We start from the raw sequence: 19,198 nt of genomic DNA on the forward strand, positions 1-19,198 counted from the left end.
GCCGGGAAGAGGCCGCCAGGGCTTCGTCGGCACGGCCGTGTGATCCAGGCATCCAGCTGCCGATTGCCGGAGCGTCGCTTTCCTAGCCTGCAGACGCGCGCGCCGCGTTGAACGACCGCGGTTCCGCCCCAGGACGCGCCGAATTTGACCGAGACGATTTCTTTCTCGAACTTGTATTTGGCGCCGGACATTTGCTGGATCAGGACATGACTGTAGCTGCACGGAGAGCACCTGAAAAGCATCGATCCGGTGATGTGTTTCAACCAGTGGCGCAAGAAGCAGGCTACCCACGGAAATGGCATGCATGCCACGCGGACCTGCTGGCAGTCAGCAGGCCTGACGAAACACTCCGCACAAACATTGTTTTACCTCCAGGATATGACTAGGAACAGAAACCATCAATCCATCATTCCTCTGCAGCTAGACAGGAGCTGCTATGCTGTCTACCTTTGACAAAATTACCTTCCCAACACCTTAGAAAAAAGCTTTGTACAACCGCAATGAAAAGTCTCACATGGAATCCTCGTCTAAGTACTACTAGTGAATCACCATGTGTAGAAGTATGGCTACTTTATTAACAACGTGGACCAAACAACTTTGACGCTCATAAGGACCCCAGGCAGCGGTCTGCTCGACTGCTCCTTCCATCCGTGGAGCGAACTCGCAGACGCAATGGTCGGTTCCATCACTCTGATCATCACTTCGACAACAGATACCGATCATCAGCAACTCGCCTTTAGAGACCGCGACCACATGGCGCAGCAATTGCAAGGCTCTGTCATCGCCAACAGTAATTGCCTCATCAACGTCACTGTCGTACAACAGCATATGATGTGGAACATTGGTGGTGCGAACAGTTATTTTCCCATCAAACGCTTCATCAGGCTCCCGACAAAACTCTGGTCTTAATGGTGCCCTCCAGCTTTCTTAACATATAAGAAAACATCAGATCCACCTCACTAAGGCAGCTAACAGAATATCATCTTAATCGCAGAGTACATTAATCCAATCCCCACATCAATCAATACTTTGCTAAATTGTCTGTCATTGCTCTCTGTCTTCCTTGATCTTCAGATTTATCTCAAAGTAGGCATCACTGCTAAAAACAATTCCGCTACTTGGGCCACTCAGAATCAAAGATGCGCCCTACAAAAATGATCACAGAAAATGCCATCAATATATATATATATATATATATATATATATATATATATATATATATATATATGTTAGTGCATGGCAAATCATTCATTATTAACTTGGCTTAAAGAATATAGGTCACACATGTGTTGTACCTCAGAAATAACACAGCATCACAAGTTAGCATACTAATAATTTGGACTGAGGAAAATGGAACCGCACGTGGCTGGCCAAGATCTTAATGGAACAGTGTAATGCATTGATGACATATTTCATGGCACCTATTCATCATGACTTACTTTCAAGATATATTGAAAATGATTTTATTTTCATAACAGTAAATGATATGCCAAAGGGATCAAGTACTAGACCCTTATAAATATTGGAACTGTGCCGGTAACATAGCAAGGATTTGCATTAAAATGCTACATGCTACAACGAAAAAAATAGTATGAGTTTCTATATTACCTACTGATAAAGCAATTACTTGCAAAATAAACCACATATAAAAAGAGGAAAACATGACTTCAAGCCTACATTCTTCAAATACCTCTGATTGGACAAGCTGGCAATTGTCCCTGTTGCAGCGGAAGATGTAGATGCATCTCATATCCAAACAATCTCTGACTATAACAGTCCCATACACATTGATAGGGTAGCCAACATCTGAGGGCATTATCTTCAGGGCAAGTACGTTTAATGAATCAGTCAGCACGTGATCATCTTGGATATGTGAATCCGTAAAGCGCATCGGACCATATTCAGATGGGGAAAAGAAAAATAAGGTCATTTTACAACCAGATAAGAATAGTATATGATACCCACATAATCAGAAGAGTTATATGCATGGGAGGTCCATAAACTTGTAAGAATGTGTCGTCCATCAACTTCGAAAGTGCATTTTTGGGTCCCTAAATTTTTTAAGTCGTTCACCGCAGGTCCATACCCCTCCACGTGAGCAAGTATCGATGACATGGCGTGCTGACTGGGCATCTTTATCTTTCATGCATCTCTCCTTCCTCTCTCCACCCCTTCCTCTCCCACCCATCCTCTCTCCTTGCGCCGACGGCTCCCACCCTCCCTCTCTCCCTGCGCTGGCGCCGCTCGTCCCGCGCCCCGCCACCAGCTCGCCGCTGTGCTCCGCCTTCGCCCTCGCTGCCGCTGCGCTCCGCCTTCGGACTCGCCGCCGCGCCCCGCCACCGTGGCACGGCGACCAGCAGGAGGACGGCTGGCCACGGCTCGCTCCCTCGCTCCCTTCCTCCCTCTCTCACTCTCCCACTCCCTCTCCCCAGGCGTGCCGCCCCTCGCCATGCTCCAGGCGTGGCGAGGCGAGCCGCGGCGCCGCCTCCTCCCTCCCTCCATCCACCGCCAGCGAGAGCGCGGCGGGGCGGAGGCAGCCGGCGAGCGTGCCCCGTCGGCCTCGAGGGCGCCTGGACGCGGCCCCGGAGCTCCGTCCCGGCCGGACCCACGCGGGGCCAAGGCGGTGGCGGCCGGAGGCCCGCGCCGCACCGGAGCCCTACGAGGTGGCCACCGGCGAGCACCCGCGAGCACGCATGTGGTGGCGCCGGCCGAGCTCGCCCCTCCTCCCAATCCCGCGCCGTGCTCGTCCCTCTCCCTCGAGCTCCTTCGCCGCGTGTGGAGACCGGGCTGCCGGGCCCCATCGAGCTCCGCGCGCGGCCGAGCTCTGCCGTGGGGCCATGGCGCGGCTCGAGCTCCCGTCGGCACTCCTCCCTCCGGTCCATGGCGGCAGCGGCCATGGCGTATGCCCGCGCGGGTCCATGGCACGGCGGCGGCCTCCCCGCGCCGGTGCTCCCTCCAGATCCGGTTCTCTCGGTGCGGCGGCGAGCCTCCTCGCGCACCTCCTACCAACGTGGGCGGCGCCGGGCGGGATGGCGGCTCCAGCGAGTTCCGTGGGCCAGGGGCTACCCCGGCGGTGGAGGAGACGCGGAGCAGAGGCGCCCCCTCGCCGCGGAGCTCGTCGGCCGAGCGGAGCCGCGGGGCCGCCCTCCCTCCCTCGAGCGGAGGTGCCCCCTCGCCGCGGAGCTCGCCTGCCGAGCGGGGCCGCGGAGCTCGCCGGACGAGCGGAGCCGCTTGGCATCCATGTCTGGAGGAAGAAGAAAGAGTGACGCCTAGTCAGCGTGCCACATCAGCGCTAGCTGCCCACATGGACGCGTATGGACCTCCGGTGAACGACTTAAAAAGTTTAGGGACCCAGAAATGCACTTTCGGAGTTGATGGAACTATATGACACATCCTAACAAGTTTATGTACCTCCGATGCATTTTACTCTAATCAGAATACTATTGAAAAACATTTGATACGCAGGTACACACCAGAGCTGGAGAAGTTCATACATGGCTTGCATTGAGAGAGCTTCAGTAATGTCTCTGATCAATTTCTGATGCTATTGCCAATCCCTCACTGGGCATCCATTTCTTGCTGACTGCCTAAATGCACTTGTACAGGTTCAGAACAAGAGCCTGAATTGCTTGGCTCAATTGGGAGCCAAACAACCCACCCGTATCAACAAAAACCCACAAGGAAATCACCACAATCATACGAGGACAGCAATTGGAGCACCAAACAATATTACCAGTTGCACTGCACCTAAGATACGGATGCATAAATATACCCTCATAACCAATGGAGGGAACTGAAAGACTAAAATTGCAGAGCACCTAAGACTATAATATGCCATAAGAAACAATGTAGAGTGACTGAGATATAATAATTACCAGTTGAAACATCGTTCTGTACAGTTCTTGTAACTAAATTCCATAAGAAACAATGTAGAGTGACTATGAGATAATTATTACCAGTTGAAACACTGTTCTGTACAGTTCTTCTAATTAAAATTTCACCAAAACTAAACGAAGAGCACAAGATGAAATGAATGAACAAAAAATGGCAGCCGACCTGATAATACATTTAAAAACAACACTGGTTCATCATGTCTTACCCTTCCCACTTGGTCCTCACTGGTTCATTGTACTCAAACAGTCAAACTCATCAATGTGTGCCTTCACAAGATCTCCACACGCACAAGCAGATCAACAAACAGAAGAAGAAACAGAAGTCATTGAGACCTGAGAGAATTCACACGGCTAATTTTTGAGGCCCTTTACCACCCCTGGGTGGGCCCATCGGGTATGGGGGAAACCTGGTGAAAGAAGTCGTAGGTTTCTAGTGGAAACATTTTACAATCGCAGGTTTTCAATTAGTCCCATCCTCGCCTGCACTACAATCTATGAGGGGTAAGGGGTGTTAACTCTTGGTGAGAAATGTATCAAAAGATTCTCTTTGCAGGAAGGATAGATAGATTCATCATAGTTTCCACTGTCTTGCAGCACAATCTAGCTGTTGTTTCTTCTGCTGCCTTCAATATCCATTAACTTGAACAAAGTAAAACAATAGTTAAATGGTGGCTGGACAGAGCTAGGAACTTGTTTGGAATTTGTCTGCACAGCAGAGTTCAGTGCATGCATACTGCCTAAAGAACACCACGTTATAGCTTTCATACTGGAAGTATTGACTTTCAATATCATGATGCACTGAAGTCGGTACAGGAAGCCACATCTGAGGGAGAATGACCTTAGGTTGCTGGATGCAAAAGCGGCAAAATAAATGCACCCCGCAAACTAAAATACAAAATTACAAATATACCTAGCATGTCATATTCTGTATCAGTGACTTCCTAAAATAAATGAATCATGGGCATGTGTATTGTGAAATATCATGATGCACTGAAGTCGGTACAGGAAGCCACATCTGAGAGAGAATGACCTTAGGTTGCTGGATGCAAAAGCGGCAAAATAAATGCACCCCGCAAACTAAAATACAAAATTACAAATATACCTAGCATGTCATATTCTGTATCAGTGACTTCCTAAAATAAATGAATCATGGGCATGTGTATTGTGAAATACGAAAGCAACAAGAGAATAAGAAACAATGTGGAGACCTGATTTCAATCAGGGCAAACAACTAATCCGCATCACATACCTCTAAAGTATCTGAAGAATAATTTATTAAACAACGTAAGACCAGTTTAGCAAATTATCAAGATTTTATGAAGCATGCAGATTTTGCACCAGAAGCATTCACAAAATTCAGTGTGCTTGAAGCTAACCTAGATGTCACTAACAGATGACCATATTACCAAGAACAAATGATGTCTATCAAGAAATTGAATACAATACACATTGACGCCATTCAGCTTCAAAACATGAGCACTTAGCTCTCAAGTCTCAACCACACACTTATCCTCAATATTGTCATTTGCTTGGGAAATCTCTGTGCCTGAAGTCATGACTTTCTTCTCTTCACACTCAGAGACTGCATTAGAAAAGTGATTCTTCAAAACCGTCGAAATATCTGATTTTGAAGCTCCAGCCAATTTAAACCTTTCAACAGACGCATCAAGATTTTTCTTCCAATCACCGACACTGAGCTTAAACTCCACTTGAGAGCGCTCAAAAAGCATATTACCCCAGAAGAGGTGAATTTGTTGCCTCATTACTGCTGCTTGCTCAGCAGCCTCTTCTGGTGTCAACTCCGGTTGACCATCTGCACCGTGTTGTTTCCTCTTTTTCCTCAATACCTCATCCTTTTCGCCTGCACCTGGCTCTCTTAACTCTGTCATTCTCTGTTCTTCCACCTTTTCCCACATCTCTGTTGCAGCCCTCATATTCTGCTCAGCACTATCAAAAAGCTTGAATGTCTCTGAAGAATCCCAGGTAGATAGGTCTACCTTATCTGTCAAAGCAAATGACCAATGAAGCTTTGCAGTCTCAAAGTGTTGCTGGCCTAAAGCAAGAAGCCCTTCATAGAAGTCTGGCTTGATTTTTAGGGCCTCCTCATACTTATGCCCTGCAAGAGCATACCTCTCTCTCACCCAATCATAAGCTATGTGGAGCTGAGCAGCCATGACTTCCTTTGGAGAAGATTCGTCAAGAGGGATGCGCTTCCTTGCTGCACACATGTGCACATTTCCCCAATTGAATAAGGCCAAGGCTGCAACCTCCTGAAATTTAGAAGCAGCCATCTCAAAAAGGACCTGAGCCTCCTCACTTGTCACCGTTTCCTCAAGAGCCTCTGAACACAGCTCCATTCCCAGCTCATGCAAGTCCAGATGTGCATCTGCATCAATCCCAACCTGGTTCCGGAACAACTCTGCAAACTGAAGCAACCAATCATCAATCTCAGCTTCCTTGCACTCAGCATGGCCACAGTCCTTGACAGTCTCCATCCTCTGTTCAGCAACTCTGTTCTCCACGTTTTGCTCTGTGTCCTCAGTGTCGGCTACCTCTAAAGGAGTGTGTGAAGTACTATCTTCACCCTTGATCAACAGCTCCTCATCCTCCTCCAACTTCTCCTCTTCTGATGACAAAGGCGGCTCCTGCTCTGGGCTCACTTCAACAAGGTGCAGCCTCAGCATTGGGAGCTTATTGTTCCCATCCTCCTTCCCATTTTCTATAACCATGTGACCAACTTTATCAACAAACGATTCAGCTAACCGGAGCTCCTCCGTCGATGTGATGGTAACTAGATCACCTTCAGCATCCTTATACTTAATCAACACTGCCTTAGATGACGGGAACCTCTTCGCCACGAATTCCCGGAGCATCACAGCGCTGCATTTCTCTGGGATCTGCCCGAGCCTAATGTCGTGGCCATACACCAGCTTGAGAGGCCTCCATCTCGTCACAACCTTTCTGTCTATAAGGGGTGCCGCTGTTGCCAGTAGCGAAGAGTTCACTGGTGGTGTCAGTGTGGCCTTCTGGGAGCTATTAGCAGCTGAAGCCTTGGCTGATGATGGTGGAGAATTAGAGAACGGTACCAGCTTAGGCGATGATGCTTGGTTAGATTTCGAGGTCAAATTGGGATTTGACTGCGAAGGAGTGAGTGGGGCCAGGGCTGATTGTTTCTTGGGGAATGGGCGGGCGGGGAGGGAAGGGCCAAGTCCGGCGACAACGGCAGAGGCACCAAGGGCAGCAGGGGAGGGGCGGCTGGTGGGCTCGGGCGCGGACGAAGCGGAGGCGGCTGTCGACGCGTTGACCCGGGCGCGGAGTCGGTGCGAGAGGTCGATGGCGTCGCGGTGGTCGGGGTCGAGCGCGAGGAGCGCGAGCGCGTCGGCGAGGGCGAGCTCGTATCGGCCGAGCGCCTCGAGCGCGCGGGCGCGGCGGAGGAGCGCGCGCGGGAAGCGCGGCTCGGCCTGGAGCGCAAGGGAGCACTCCTGGGCGACAGCCTCGTGGTCGACGGGGCGGAGCTGGAGGAGACAGGCGGCGCGGTTGCTATGGAAGACGGCGCGGTCGGGGTGGCCGCGCGGGGCGAGGCGGAGCGCGAGCTCGTACTGTCGCAGCGCCCCAGCGTAGTCGCGCGACTGGAACAGGCGGTTGCCCTCCTCCTTGAGCACGTGCGCGCGCCGCAGGAGGACGCCGGCGTCCACCACCTGATGTGGCCCCGCGCCGTTCACCGCGGGGGGCGTGGTCGGAGGCGCCGTCGCCTTTGGCTCGGCCGATGCGGGCGCCGGCTTCGCGGCGGCGGCGGCGGCCGGCTTCTTCTTTTTGGCGCCGGACTTGCCCATAGGGATAGATCAAGGAGGAGCGGAAGTTTGGGGAGACCGAGCCGAGGGACGATGTGCAGGCTAGCCGCAATTCCAGCAAACCCTAAAGAACTTAGCGCCGCCGTCCAGAACGTTCGATCCCGGATGGGGATGGCCGCTGGATCGGGATCGGAAGACCAGCAACTCCAACAGATCAGATTAGTTAAATCTATATTTCTATTTAGCTAGTCAAATAGTTAAGATTACTTCTCCATTTCTCTTCTTCTTCCAACAGACTAGCTATCTGGATTTGAAAGTCAAAATTGTTATTTACAACAGGGTCCCTAAGTTCTTGCACTAATAACCTTAGAAAGAATTAGGGACTCGCAATTGGGTCCTTGGTCAGAGCTGCCATGGTTGGGGCCAAAATCCAGTGAGGGAGCCCGCCAGCAGTGGGGGAGAAAGTGGGGAGGAGCACCAGAGAGACGAGGGCAACCGGTTTTTGGGGTCAACTAGGGCGGATCGAGGCCGGGATGGTGGTCTTGGCGGCGGCGGCCATGGCGGGTCGGCGAGCTCGTGCCTGCGGAGATGGGGGACCTCGTCGGTGTTCTCGCGGGCGGGAACGGCACCGCCGGCCGCTGCCGGATTTGGCCCAGCCACCGTGGGCGCGCGCAACCCCCATCGCTGGCCGCCGCTAGCAGGCGGGCACGGGCGCGCGCGGCCCTGCCGCCGAGCGCCAGCCATGCTGCAGACGCGAGCGGGCCATGCATCGGGAGGAGGTTCGGGGAGATAGCGAGCGGAATTGCCTCGGTTTATTCAATACAAACCACCAAACAGGACTATAGTGTCACACAACTCGCGGCGGTCCGAACCATCTAAACCTTGTATTGCTTGCATCACATGTTCCTGATCTCGATGACTCCTTGCCTACAATCTCTACTCTAGCCGGTAAAATATCAGCAGCTGGCACGACAGGTAGGGAAGTTCGTCAACGATCCCTTGGTAAACTCAATGGCGATCTTCAACTCCACCACCGTGCTCGAGGAGTGCACTGTTGACATTTGTTATCGTCATCACCAGGGTTTGTTATTCCTCCGGCAATGCGCTAGGAAATATTGTGTGGTATATCTTAACGTTTACACAAGGATTCGCAGGCGCACGGTTATACCATAGTTGCATTTCAATCATAGAGTATTCGGGTATTGTTATTTATATTTTCTCAAAAGATGACATATATAAAAGATGTTTTACTTGGTACATAACCAGGACAATATACTGAAGCTATAGACACATTTCAGATAGGGGTAAGTTATAATAAATCGCATATCTTGTCAATGTCATGCCATGACTATAAATGCTCATGAACATATTAAAATGAACTGGCAGAGCTAGTGTAGACCAGAGTGGGCCATGACCTCCCTTGTCATGCAAAAGCTCCATTAGGCTATATTCCCAGTGCGGGATTTTATTGCACGATTTCAGAGAGTGTCATGTCATCTAAGGCCCTGTTTAGTTCGTTTTACATGTAAACCCAAAATTTTTTTGCGTGGGAATCTTGCCAATTTGAAGTACTAAATGAAGTTTATTTACAAATTTTTTTCACAGACGGGTTATAAATCGCGAGATGAATCTAATGATGCTAATTAATTCATGATTAATCAATAATTAGCGGATGGTTACTGTAGCATCGCTGTTGCAAATCATGGATTAAGTAGGCTCATTAGATTCGTCTCGCGATTTACAGCTCAACCATGCAAAAAGTTTTGTAAATAGACTTCATTTAGTACTTCAAATTAGCAAGATTCTTTTTCACTTTTTTGCGTTTACGGCTTTTTTGCGTTTACGGGGTGGGAACTAAACAGGGCCTAAGCACATTTGAGTTTGTCAATGAAACATGATCTCCCAATGCAAAATTTCATTTCACGATTTCATAGACTGTTATAACATTTAATTGTGAGGCATGTGATTGGGTGCAATTCTACAAAATGAAACTCTATAGCCCCCGATGCAAGTTTCAACGAGTTTCATAGTCTTGAAAACAATGTATATACAGTTTCATCATTTCTTCATAATTATTTTGCCATGTCATCAAAAATGTTGATGTATCATTATATTTAATGTGCATGGAACTTATATGAAACTTACACTGGGATTAGCCTCATGCGATGAGCAGTAATGTTGACACTCTCCCCTCCCCCTCGGGAGAAAATTCTGCCGCAGGGCGCTCCTCATGCGACACCGCCCATGATGATGACGTGTGGCGGATAGACACCATCGGGAGACTGCCCTTCCACGGGAGCTTCGTGGCGTGCAATTCAGAGCCGGCTCCGCTGCAGACGTACGCGCGTACAGCCAGGAGAGCCGAGCGCTCGAGCGGCTTGCTGTCCTTCGATCGAGCCGGTTTACAGATCAATCAGGCCTTTGCGATCGAGCCGCTCCCTTGTCCTCGTGGACTGAATGGAAGCCCCAAGGCTGGAGACGTCACCCGCCGCTAGGCTGTTCTTCATCGCTCATCTGCAAATCTAACTATTTAATACTACGTCTGTAGATTGAACATCGCTCATCTGCAAGTCTTCAGGAAGCCAGCGATCTTGTAAGTTGGACAGGCAAAAGAAACAGCTATGTAGACTGTATTCGGTCATTCGGTGCTCTCAAGTTTCAGTGGATAATGATTGTGTTTATATCATTGAAGAGCATGGATCACAAATGCAAGAACACTAGCTGCGTTAAGTCTGAAAAAGTTCAGAATGACTCAAACAGGGCACGGACCATGTTCCCAGGACCTGCCCAGCGACACAATTCTCTATCGATGACAGCCAAAACAAAATTAGGGCCGGCGCCGGCGGAATACTCTTACTCTTATACACCATGGAAAAGGGAGGGCTAGGAGCGCCCGGATGTTGTGGGCGTGACACGTGTCCTGGAGAGAGAGAGGAAGCCCGACGAGGAGTATGGATTTGGCTCATACACAGCAATAAGCTCATTCGTGTCCTGAGGGAGGAAGCCCAACGCGGGATATGAATTTGGCCCATACGCAACAATCAACCAATACACCATGGAAAGGGAGGGCTAGGAGCGCCCGGACGTTGTGGGCGTGACACGTGTCCTGGAGAGAGAGAGAGAGGAAGCCCGACGAGAAGCATGGATTTGGCTCATACGCAGCAATAAGCTCATTCGTGTCCTGAGAGAGGAAGCCCAACGCGGGATATGAATTTGGCCCATACGCAACAATCAACCAATTCCCACGCCCTCCAGTGTACTTCTGTTCCTGTTCTATACGCATACTAACCATCAACGCATCAACCATTTTACTCTATATTTTCAAGTAGGCGCAGTGTAGCGCAGCGCGCAATTTACCTAGTTCTTCCTAGCGAACCTTCTAGGAGCTAGATAGCCCGATCTGTTTTTGACGGAGCTGCGGAACGTCGGACGGAACCGGCTTGATCGGAGGACAGCAAGCCGCTCGAGCGCTAGGCTCTCCCGGCAGGGCGCACACGTAGATCTGCAGCGGAGCCGGCTCGGAATTGCACGCAGCGAAGCTGTAACAACCCGGGTGTTAATCACCTGTAATTAAGGTTAGTCAAGGGGTTAACATGATCATTAGCATTAAACCTGTATGAACAAAACCACTAAATAAAATTTTGCTAGTAATTTAACCAAGGTGATGAGGAAATTTTGTTTAAAACGATTTGTAATAAAGGGTTTGAATTTTCAAAAATCAGAATCGACTCAATCTAGATTTTATCGCCTTGGAACTAGTTGGGCCCGGATAGTCCGGAAATATGTCCAGATAGTCCGGACCTGCCCGGACACTCCGGAATTACGTCCGGATACTCCGGACCAGGTGGTTGGGCGTCTATAAATACCCGGCCCTGTACTCTTTTCTCTCTCATTTTCTTTTTCCTCCTCCAGCTCGGGACGTGCCGAGCCGAGCTGTGCACGCCTCCGACGGCGCCCCGGCTATCTCCGGTCGCCGTTCGTCGATCCCTTATACGTGGACCTTCCCAACCACGTCCCGCACCTCCGCCTCACCTCCATAGCCTCGCTCGAGCTTCCCCCGGTAGGAATCGACGGCCCTGTCGCCGACCGCCATGGGAGTGCCGCCCGAGCTCCGCCCCTTCGTGTCGATCCGCTTCTCCGGTTCTCCTCCACCCAAATCGATCATGGGAATGGATTCCTAGTGAGCTCCTCCACCTTCCCCGCCCCTTTCCCCGACCCTTTCTCCGCTGCTCCGTGCGCCGCGCGCGCTGCTGCACCCCGTGGCATACACAGTAGTTTGCCCTTTTGTTAGGTTTACCCGGATACTCCGGGTTTGAACCCGGAAACTCTGGATGTATCCGGATACTCCGGATTTTCACCCGGATAGTCCGGACCTAAAATTATATATCACGTGTTTTTGGTCTTGTGACTATTCCCAAACGTTATTACACCGTTTTCTCTCCTTTCCTCTCTCCCTCACGAGCTCTCCTTTTTCCTTTGGCCCTAAACCCTAAATCCTTCCTTCCAAATCCATTCCAAGGCCTAAGGGAGCTCCAATCGGCGTGGGGGATCCTCTCCTCCAAGTATTCCACCTTGGGGTGGTTTCATTTTCGAGTTTTCTTGCAAGGGAAGCTTACTCAAGGTACCAAAAGTTAGGGCTAAATGGATTGGTTGTTCTAGTGTGTTTTAAGCGATTTCTTTTTGGTCAATCATCTCCATACGAGTCACTCTACTAGGGTTTAGAAGAGTTTCGATTTTCGTGGGTTAGTTTTGTCGTAACAAGAATTTCAGTTTTAGGGGCGAAAATGTTGTGAAACCCGGATACTCCGGGTAATCCGGAGATTCCTGATAGGAATCCGGATATTCCGGGTTACATTAGGATTGTTAAGTGTAAATTGTGCAAACTAGTAGTGTTTATACTCGGTACTTGTTAAGTTGTTGTTGTATATCATATTTGCATTCTCATGTCATATGCATCTCGTGTAGATACGCTAGATGTACAATGCATGAACGTGAAGCACGCGATGTTGGAGCCGAACCACAAGACGGTGTTCGGTGGACATCTCCAGAAGATGGAAGGACCCTAAGCGGCAACCGAAGACCCGGCCCAAGGTCGGAAGGACTCAAGGCCTTGATAACATTAACACTGACTTAGTGTTACCCCCAGGCAAGCCCCGGTGCACATCCTATTATTTTAAATTATGACACTTATATATGTAACTATTAATTGTACATTAGGTTTAGGAATTATTTGGAACCCTAGTTGCATGATCTCTAGGATTCCCTGAGTTATACTAGTATGTATAGGACGATACAAGTGCTATGCTTAATGGTTTTCCGGTAGAAGACGAGTGATCTCTTGCACTCGCGAGATATAGGATGTTTAGAAGTCGAGTAATTTCCGATTACTCGCGAGATATGAGATATAATTATATTACAGTACATGAGATGCCGAATTTGATATGGAATAAATGGAGAATTGAGACCGGACGGGAAATGATGAGGATACATAGGAATGGCAGCAGGACAGGGTTCCTGGGTGTCTTAGTTCCGTCTGTGTCGATTAAGGACCGGTCGTTGTCGGCAGTGCTGATCAGGGATTGAATTGTACTAACCGCATGCCAGGAGTAAGAGGTAGTTGAAACCGGTAAGCCGAGTACTGCCTTGCTTCGAAATTACATGACTCCATCTCACCTCCTGGGGTGGTCGAGTAGTCGCGGAGAAACAGGGATGCATATATTACTTTTGGTGGTCTCACGTTGAGCTCGGCTGACCATATGATGGTGGGGCGGTCCTGTAGTTCGAGGCAGGGAGGGGAAAGGTCGGTGCGTGGCGTCCGACGGGGCTTTTGCGTGCCGTGTTGGTTAGGTCCACCTTGCAAGGTTAAATCGAATCGATTCGCCGTGTCTCGCGGTTACGAGGGCCTTGATCTCTTTGCTGCATCGTAGCAAAATGTTAGAATGTGAGTTATATATATATAATGTTGAACATATTGAATTATTCTTGATTGCACCACCATGTTTGCTATAGTTTGTTTATGCAAATATTGGATTAGGGTTAATTTGTATAGAATCTGGAGCTAAAATATAGAAATTAAGAACTCACTTTAGTCGTTGTTTTCTGCAAAATAACCACCAGCCAAAGGCCTTGCATGTCTAGATATGTGGGCTAAGTTATACCCACTGGTCGGATAAGTCTTGATGAGTATTAGTTGCTCAGGGTTTGTTGTTTACCCTATTTCAGGTTTAGGAGCTAACTAGGTGTCATATCGGTGGGCTCGATGTGGCGCCTTGTCTTCACGTCTCGGTAGTTTTCGATTTATTTAGTTTGTTTTATTTATTCTCTAGTAAAAATGCTATGTAAGTTAGATTCTTTTCCGCTGCTATCTTTTCGTTTGTAAATTTTAAATTTAAAGCTGTTTTGTAAAAAGTCTTAACTTAGTTTACTATTTTTGTAAGTTTATATCGTGCTGGTACCTTCTGCGCTCGCCTTCGTGCGAGACTTCTGGTGTGTTTCGATCGGCCTGTGAGTTGAAAACATCCTATCAAATTACACTTAATTAAGCTAATGCGTCTGATATGTTCAAATGATGGCAGTTATGCTTAATTAAAGCGTTTAATTTGGCGGGTCTGTCACAGAAGCTCCCGCAGAAGGGCGGTCTCCCGATGGTGTCAATCCGCCATGCGTCATCATCTTTACATCATAAGATAAGAGAGTGGAAGGGGCATAGTGGAAGGGGCATTCAATCCAATGACATTTTCCAATTGAATCAACTATGCATGCAAGACCATCCACGGAAAAGGGCATTGGTGGCACAAAGTACCAGTGATACTGATCGACCACATTGTACAAATTAATTTTCATTAATTTGTTGAACCGTGAAAAGCTTGTTCGAAAACAAATTTGAACAGCGTGCAGAGATCGCGAATACGTCTATAGACCGGGACGAGCAAACCCAGATGAAACCCAGGCCAATGGAAAAGGAGGTTCAGGCTGTGTTTAGTTTCGCGAAAAGTTCTCAAAATTTTTCACTAACGCACATCACATCGAATCTTACGATACATGTATGGAGTATTAAAAAAATATAATTAATTGCACAGTTTGATTGTAAATGACGAGACGAATTTTTTGAGACTAATTACTCCATAGTTGGACAATAGTTGTCAAATAAAACCGAAACGTGCTACAACAACTTTTTCGCAAACTTTTCGCGAACTAAACACACTCTTAGTATTATTATATACTTTACGACTGTCAGACACAAGACACAACTGCCAAGCTTGGCCTGACGAAACACTCCAATGCTGCCACAGAAACATTTCTTTCGTTCCCAGATTACACAGTACCTGTCCACAAGCCGTGCATCGGGACATCTCTGGCGGTCATAGTATGGGGGGTTAACAAAGGCCCAAGCAATGTAAGTATCCACAGCGTATTATGAGAGGTCAGCACTCAGCAGGCATCTAGGGATAAGTATGTACAAGCATTGTATGCGAGATCAACAACCATCCTGGCAATGTAAGTATATGCACAGGCACAGTAACATAGGCCAACAAGTACCCAAGTCCTTTCAGTGAATGTACTGCTATACCAGAAGCGTGATCCATCGTCAAAGTGAACTTTCTCATCATGTCATGTACCATGCACCCGAACCCTTTCGGTCAAGCAACGTGCAGGAGAACAGCAACCAGAGACAGCAGCCGGGCAAAGGTAGTCACGTCGTCAGTGCCTGTGATAGGAGCTGTGTTTAGATTCGTAAAATGGTGGTAAAAAAAGTCACATCACACACTGTAGTACTTTTCGTTTATTTGTGGTAATTATTGTCCTACCATGACCTAACTAGGCTCAAAAGATTTGTCTCGTCGTGTACATCAAAACTATGCAATTAGTTTTTTTATTTACCTATATTTAATGCTCCATGCATGAGACAAAAAATTTGATATGATAGATGAATAGTGAAATTTGGAGAGAGAAATTTTGGAACTAAACATAGCCAAACTCGAAGGCTTCTGGACCACCTCTTATGGTTCCCAGTTGTGGAACCTTTTTGAGAACTGCGGCACGATCTCTGTATTTATCCATTTCATCACGAACACCAAGAAGCACCGTAACTCTGGGAACCGGATGGCTTCTGGAAACACCACGCATACCTTGGATAGCGCCTCCTGGAGTTCACCAACGCCGCCAGGGTTATCTGGGTACGCGCCCAACACCTTGTAGATTTCTGGGATGGTGCTTTTGCCGAACCGGAGGGTCGCCAAATCGGTTTGCATCCCACCGTTGTGGTATCCACACTCAAATGGCAGCCGCTGACTTACGCCACCCGGAACAACGTGGGCAGGCGTGTCTTTAAACCTGTGCCAAACTCCCCTGGACCAGAAGGCCTCCAGGTACAGGTTGGGGTAGGAAAACAACAAACTGACCTTGCCATACTGGTATTCTGCACATAGGCCACTGTCACTTCCAGGATAGAGGACGATATGGAACTGCCCATTTGGTGGGCAAATGTGACATCCCGAAAAAAACTACCAAAATAAAACACGCGCTAAAAATAATTTTCAAAACTTTTTCATCGTTGAGCTCAATTAACCATAAACTCTAATTCCTTCCCAGAAACTTCCGCCATCCCAACACCCAATGTCAATTGTCGTTCCATCTTTTCTTCTCCTCTTTCCGCTGACCATACCCCTCCCTCTTTTTTCTCGCCACCGTCCCATCCCGCACCGCTCGGCTACCTGTCGCCCACGCGCGACCGCCGACCGCGAATCTCGCCGGCGTGCGCTCGCTCTTTCTCGCTCTTTCTCTCTTTCTCTATTTCTCTCCTTTTCTTTTTCTTTTCTTTTTCCTTTTCCATTTTCTTTTCCCTCCTTCTCCCCCATTCCTCCCTCTCTTCTCTGCTGCGCGCCGCACGCTGCCGAGCAGCTTGCTGCCGCCCTCCCGACCACGCGCGCTCGCGCTTGCCCAGCACCGCCCTTCCCCTCCACGCGCGGCACGCACCTGCTGCCCATGTGCGCGCCCCTGCACACGCGCGATGCGCTGAACGCGCCCGCCGCTCGCCGCGTAGCCCGCTCGCTGCCGACTCCTCCCGTCGCATCACGCAACGCACGCGCGCGAGCCCGAGCGCAGCACGCGTTCCACGCGGCCGCGCTGCTCGCCGTGCCTCCTGTCGACCGGTGCACCGCCACCGCCTTCCTGTGCCGCCTCGCCGCTCGCGCTGCCGAGGACAGAGCTGAGTACGGCACCCCACCTCGCTGCCGAGCCGCACTGCTCGCGCACAGCGGCCGGCCCTTCCCCACGTGCGCCTGCCCAAGCCGTCTTGTCGTCCTGAGCCGGCCTCGCCGGCCGCGTGCCGCTCCACGACACTCGCAAGCGGCCAAACGCCATTAATGGTGCCCGCGAAGCTCGCCGGCCGACCACACCACGCCCATCGCCCACGGCTCTCCCCACCGCCTTACTCGGCCTATAAAGAGGCCCCCGCGCCGCTTCCACAGCTCCACAACCACCTCCACCGCCGCGCGCCCTCCTTCTCTGCGCAGCAGTGCCACCGCCACAAGCCTGCTCCGCCGCCGCGCCTGCTTCCCGTGGCCGGCCCGCTCCGCCGCCTCCCTGCTCGAGCCAAGGGCCGAGGTAGGTGCCCGGGCCCTCCATCTCCCTTTTCCCCACGAGCACTCGCCCCTGGCCACCCCTGCTCGTGCTGCCCATGGCCGCCGCCCGCCGCCACGGCCATGGCCGTCGCACCCCTCCCCGCAGGCCCTCTTTCCCGAAATTGAGGAAGGGGATCGAACCCTCGCGTTCCCCTGGCCCTTTTCCCCCTGAACCCGGGCGCCGCCGTGCCCTGGGCCGCCGGCGATGGCCGTCGCCGGCGCGCCGGCCTCCTCCCCTGTTCTGCGGGGAGAGAGGGGAGAAGAAAGGACAATTTTGCCCAAAAGCCCCTCCCTTTCTCATTATTTCTTAAAGAGCCCTCCCACTCTTTAACCTTTTTGCAAAATAAACCCTCTCTTTTATTATATTTCAAAATAAACCCTCCCACCATATAAGATTAATTCTAAATAAACCCCTACCTTTTTCCAAAATAACCCAAACATTCCCTAGAACTCTAATCAGGTCCTTTCACTAATTACAAACAAGTCCCTGGACCCTTGTTTAGACCCTAAATGCCTCGTTAACTTATCATTTCATGCGCCAAACAATCTCCGATCGATCTAAAACTTTACCACGCCATTCCTAACATAGTTTTGTCCATGCCATTAGGAAACCACCCAAAAATATTACTCCTATCTCCATATCTTAATTGTTTCCGATTCGAGCTCAACGATAAAACCTTTATTTTTTTTCTTGATTGTGTGTTTGTTTGTTTACGTCGTAGATCACGGTGTGAATGAGGGAGAACCCATCGACGAGCAGTACTGCGAGCAAGTGAACGAGGACCAGTTCCACGATCCCGAACCCGAAGGACAGCACCTCGATCAGGACTTCCCGGAAGGCTTTGAAGACAGCAAGTCCAATCCCGCCCTTTGATGCATATTTTGTCCTAGTTTTTATAAACACAACCTATTGGCCTGTTTTATAAAACTGCATATGTTTTGCCTGCTGAAAACATGGTTGGATAGCCACCCCTTGATTTGTTATAACCATTCCTTAACCACCTAGATTAATGTCTGAATGTGATTTGTTTGGACATTAATAGCTGCTAGAACGGTTAGGACCTTATACACAGTACAACTTGTTTTATAAAGAAAATGCGTGAGTGCGTGTGGGAAGGAAAAATATGGAATTTCGAAAGATGAGTTTAGACAGGATGGATGGCACTTCTGTGTGAATTGCCAAATGGTGTGCTCGTACCTGTGTGGTTGAGCAAGGAAGGGAGATATCCATCTTGTCATAATTAAGGACCGAGTTGGTGTGACATCTCACCTAACTCCACTATCGTGCAAACCACTCGACCGTTGTATGGGTAACGGCTTAGCATAAACCCCACTAGTTAGTTTTGATAGCCATCAGGAGAGCTGAGAGCAACGGGTGACCAAGGAGAAGGGATTTGCTCTGTATGACTTATGCCCCGGTTAAAACCTCTGTGATAGGTCAATGACCCCTTGGTGGATCCCGTGATGGCTAGTCAGGTCTATCTAAGGTGGATAATGGCTTTGTTGGGATCTGCGCCGACACTAAGGTGATCGCGCTGTGGTACCCCGCTTGTGGGTAAAGTTGCACACCTCTGCAGAGTTAAGAATCTATTCGAATAGTCGTGCCCACGATACTGGGCGAGTTACAGTGTGGTCACATAACTAGTATTTCTTCTGGGATTGAATGGGTTGGCGTGAGTTGTTTTGGAAAAGTGTCCGGCAGTTGTGTCGTGTGCTACGGCGGATGAGGAGTTCGGTAGCAGCTTAAAAATTGGATCCTGTGTGGGTCAACACTACATGTTACCCGGTACAAGTAAAACTTGCTTTGAAAATCCTTTCTTTCAAATGAACCCCTGCATAAAAATTTGCTTTCCACAAATTAAACCTAGCCTTATCCTTGAATTATCATGTG

The 19,198-nt window shown here is 49.4% G+C and overlaps 1 protein-coding gene and 1 pseudogene across 1 annotated transcript; both read right to left on the bottom strand.

The window, feature by feature from the left end:
* Positions 1–485: 485 nt before the first annotated feature.
* On the bottom strand, positions 486–2,174 carry LOC120710803 (annotated as a pseudogene).
* Positions 2,175–5,145: 2,971 nt separating this feature from the next.
* Positions 5,146–7,787, bottom strand: LOC120708961 (protein CLMP1-like). The gene has a single exon (XM_039994425.1). It carries the CDS (start codon positions 7,724–7,726, stop codon positions 5,381–5,383), a length of 2,346 nt encoding a protein of 781 aa, XP_039850359.1. The 5' UTR covers positions 7,727–7,787; the 3' UTR covers positions 5,146–5,380.
* Positions 7,788–19,198: the final 11,411 nt, after the last annotated feature.

Source organism: Panicum virgatum, chromosome 5K, assembly GCF_016808335.1.
Source record: "Panicum virgatum strain AP13 chromosome 5K, P.virgatum_v5, whole genome shotgun sequence".
NCBI classification, from domain to species: domain Eukaryota; kingdom Viridiplantae; phylum Streptophyta; class Magnoliopsida; order Poales; family Poaceae; genus Panicum; species Panicum virgatum.